The following is a 771-nucleotide window of genomic DNA, read 5'->3' on the forward strand; positions in this document are numbered from 1 at the left end:
TTGTCCTGGGGTAACGATGGGGAAGATGTAGAGAATGAGAGAGCAAGCTCACCAGCCTTGACTTGCTCTCTCCAGGCAGTAATGGTGTCGTCCAATTTAGTGTCCTTAGCAAACTGAGACAGCTGAGGGTTATGGCGAATGATGGCATCCACTGCATTCAGCCCGACTGCCATAGTCCGTAGATCCCGTGACTGGGCAATGCGGTCGAGCAGACTCACCATCCACCTCATCTCGCCGTTGAACTCAGAGGAAAAGGAGTCTGCAGGGTCCATGTTCTGGTCGCGATCTTCTGTTGTGTGACGGCTGTGTGCGGACAGGGATAGGACCCAAGATGCAGACTCCAGAGACAAACTTAAACCAAAACAGCTTTAATGCTGAACGCAAACATAACATAACTGGGAAAAACTCAAAACACACAGCAAAATAAACAGTAGATCACAACATGGACACAGAGAAACACAGGGCTTAAATACACAGAGGGAGCAATCAGGGAATGAGTAACAGGAGGGAAACACAGCTGGGGCAAATCAGGCCTAACGAGACCAGGGGAAGCAAAACCAGACACATTAACATCAGACATGGACTTCCAAAGTAAAACAGGAAACATAACACAGACTCACAGGCAAGCACTAAAACAAAGGGAACAGAGACTGACTGGACGTGGAAATACAGCAGACAGGGGAGATAGCAACAAAGGAACACAGACAGAAAACCAAAACACTAAAACTCTAACCAAACCCCACCCAGAGGACCTTAACTTAAGAAAAACCT

General features: G+C 47.5%; 1 protein-coding gene across 1 annotated transcript in view; it reads right to left on the reverse strand.

Annotated features, from left to right (window-relative positions):
- The window catches only part of LOC102200479 (butyrophilin-like protein 10), a gene marked incomplete at its 3' end in the record, with an annotated part of 7766 nt that extends 7494 nt beyond the window's left edge, over positions 1–272 (reverse strand). The window contains exon 1 of the mRNA XM_005754392.1: positions 53–272. Coding sequence (XP_005754449.1) covers positions 53–272 — 220 coding nt within the window. The remainder of the gene's footprint in view (positions 1–52) is intronic.
- Between the last annotated feature and the right edge of the window lie 499 nt (positions 273–771).

This window comes from Pundamilia nyererei, unplaced genomic scaffold (assembly GCF_000239375.1).
Source record: "Pundamilia nyererei isolate P.nyererei 1_Seehausen unplaced genomic scaffold, PunNye1.0 scaffold00558, whole genome shotgun sequence".
Taxonomy (NCBI): domain Eukaryota; kingdom Metazoa; phylum Chordata; class Actinopteri; order Cichliformes; family Cichlidae; genus Pundamilia; species Pundamilia nyererei.